This window comes from Limanda limanda, chromosome 5 (assembly GCF_963576545.1).
Source record: "Limanda limanda chromosome 5, fLimLim1.1, whole genome shotgun sequence".
Classification (NCBI taxonomy): domain Eukaryota; kingdom Metazoa; phylum Chordata; class Actinopteri; order Pleuronectiformes; family Pleuronectidae; genus Limanda; species Limanda limanda.
The window spans coordinates 1,723,685-1,726,111 of NC_083640.1; the positions used below are offsets into that span (position 1 = coordinate 1,723,685).

Below are 2,427 nucleotides of genomic sequence, written 5' to 3' on the forward strand. Positions count from 1 at the left end.
AAAAAATGTCAAACTAAATCTGACAAAATACATCAGTACAGTTTGTAGTTTTATTTTATTATTATTTTAGGGGAGTTTGTCTCCAGTGCTCAGCCCAGAGGACAGGATGGAGTCGTCCACTCTCATGTCTGAAGATTGAATGTTTAGATCCTGATTCTGTTAAAAACTGCTTTAATTGTATTGATGATAAAGATATGGAAATGTTTTATGTTTGATCCCCAGATGAAGCTGTCCCTGTTGCTGCTGTGCGGCCTGATGGCTCTGACCTCAGCCAGTCTGCAGGACATCCTGAAGAAGAGCTCGCAGCTAAGGAAAGGTGAACCCTCAGATTATTGAGACATAAACAGATTTAGACCATAAATCACTTCTAATGCAGATGTTTTCTTTTCTGGAAATTCGTCCAATACATTTTGCATTAATCTTGTTAACATTCAAACGAAACAAACAAACAAACAGGGCTGAAAACAAAATGTTTTTGACCGAGGTGATGGCAAAAAATATATATGAGAAACTTTAATTTAACATATACTCTGATTTTTTTGGTGAAGCCCATGTCCCATACGATAACATGGAGGTAGGGTTTGTGACCTATACTGCAGCCAGCCACCAGGGGGCTGCATTTAAGTGGAGATATTTTGGCTTCACTTTCAGGAGCTGTCATGTCGTCCATCTTTATTTAGTCCTTGTTTTTTACAGATAATACCATGAGATGAACTTGTGGTTTAACATGTGAACTTCTATTTCCCACAGTTTCTTTGCTGAACCCAGAGCTGGAGGACCTGGAGCCTCAGTCCACCGGTGACAACGTGGTGTCGAGTCCCCTGACCCCCCCCGACCTGGAGCAGCAGCAGGACCTGCCTTCCTCCTACATGTTCACCGATAACGTGAACCTGGAGTGGCAGGCCTGGAGCGGCTCTCTGCCCAACGGAGCCGTCTCCATCTACAACGGCTACACCGAGCGCCAAGACTACATCTGCAAATTCCGGTGTGAGGCCGGCTTCTACAGCCCCAGCCTGGGCCCGTACTGCCGATACCCCTATGGAGACCGTGAGTACTACGCCTCCGAGTTCGAGCTGCTGGCCAACAAAGACAACTTTGAGTTCCTGGAGTGGAAGGAAGGCTCCTACGGTTCAGTGCCTCAGGATTCAGTCAGAACCTGCCCAGGTGTTAGCATCTACGTTGGCAAGAACAAGTACGGCCTGGGGAAGGTGGTTCCTCAGTTCGAGGCCTTCTTCCTGCCTTGGGAAGGCGACGAGTACTGGTACAAGAAGTACCAGGTCCTGGCCATCAACAAGGACGCCTACACCCAGCACATCAGTGACGTCAAGTACGCCATCGACGAGGTCGCCATCTTCCAGTATCCTCCTGAGACCATGCGTATTTCCGGCATCACCAACAACGAGTGCCAAGCGGTGACGAAGACAGTCACCATCTCAAAGACCAGCGAGGTGGAGACCACGTGGAACATCGGCCGATCCACCATGCTCGGCATCACAGGCAGCATCACCGCTAACATCCCATTCATCGGCTCCGGGGGCATCGAGCTGGGCGGCGAGAAGACGCTAGAGTTTACCAAGGGAACCACCATGGTGGAGTCGCTCAGCCACTCGGTGTCTGTGGAGCTAACGGTTCAACCCAACTACTCCTGCAAAGTCCGCATGGAAGGTCGCAAGATCAAAGCCGACATCCCCTACACGGCTCGGCTCAGCCGCACCTACCGCAACGGAGAGACCCAGTGGACGTCCATCACCGGGACGTACGACGGCGTGCAGATCGGAGAAGTGCGGGCGGTGGTGGACCGCTGCGAGCCGGTGGCCGACGCCAAGCCGTGTCCGTGATGGACTGAGAGAACATCTGGTGTTTGTTGTATTAAGAACTAATAAAGTGTCTCAATAAAAAACAAATCACACAAATGAAATCCTCCTCCATTGTTTTCACAAGCTCTTTACTGCACTAAATAAAATACAATAATACAACATATAAATATATATATAATACAACATACACTGATTAAACAGATTTGACTGATTATTCCTTCTATTCCTAAAGTACAATGCAGATATACTTTATTCAATTTTTTGTCCAAAACATTAAACTGAGATGTATTTATTATACAGATAAAAAGTAACTGTTAAATTATTAAAAAGTTAATCAACCAGTTCTGTTGCTTGATATTGAAACATTTGAACTATTCAATTACTAATGGTCTGTATATACAGTCACTGATCATCTTTATATACAGTCACTGATCGTCTTTATATACAGTCACTGATCATCTTTATATATATGTTGTGCAATAGGAGTAGACTTGACGTTGGCTAATTATTAATAATCATGAAATATGATTATTAAAATAATAAAAATTATCTATCAAAATAATTAAATTATTAATTGAAGATGATCAGTAATCAAATAACAATAAAACCA

At 44.6% G+C, this 2,427-nt stretch overlaps 1 protein-coding gene across 1 annotated transcript; it reads left to right on the forward strand.

Moving 5' to 3' along the window:
• The first annotated feature begins 222 nt into the window (after positions 1-222).
• LOC133002550 (natterin-3-like) lies at positions 223-1,838 on the forward strand. Its single transcript, XM_061072399.1, has 2 exons — positions 223-316; positions 751-1,838. The coding sequence occupies exons 1-2, from the start codon at positions 223-225 to the stop codon at positions 1,836-1,838; spliced, it is 1,182 nt and encodes a 393-aa protein (XP_060928382.1).
• The last annotated feature ends 589 nt before the right edge of the window (positions 1,839-2,427 follow it).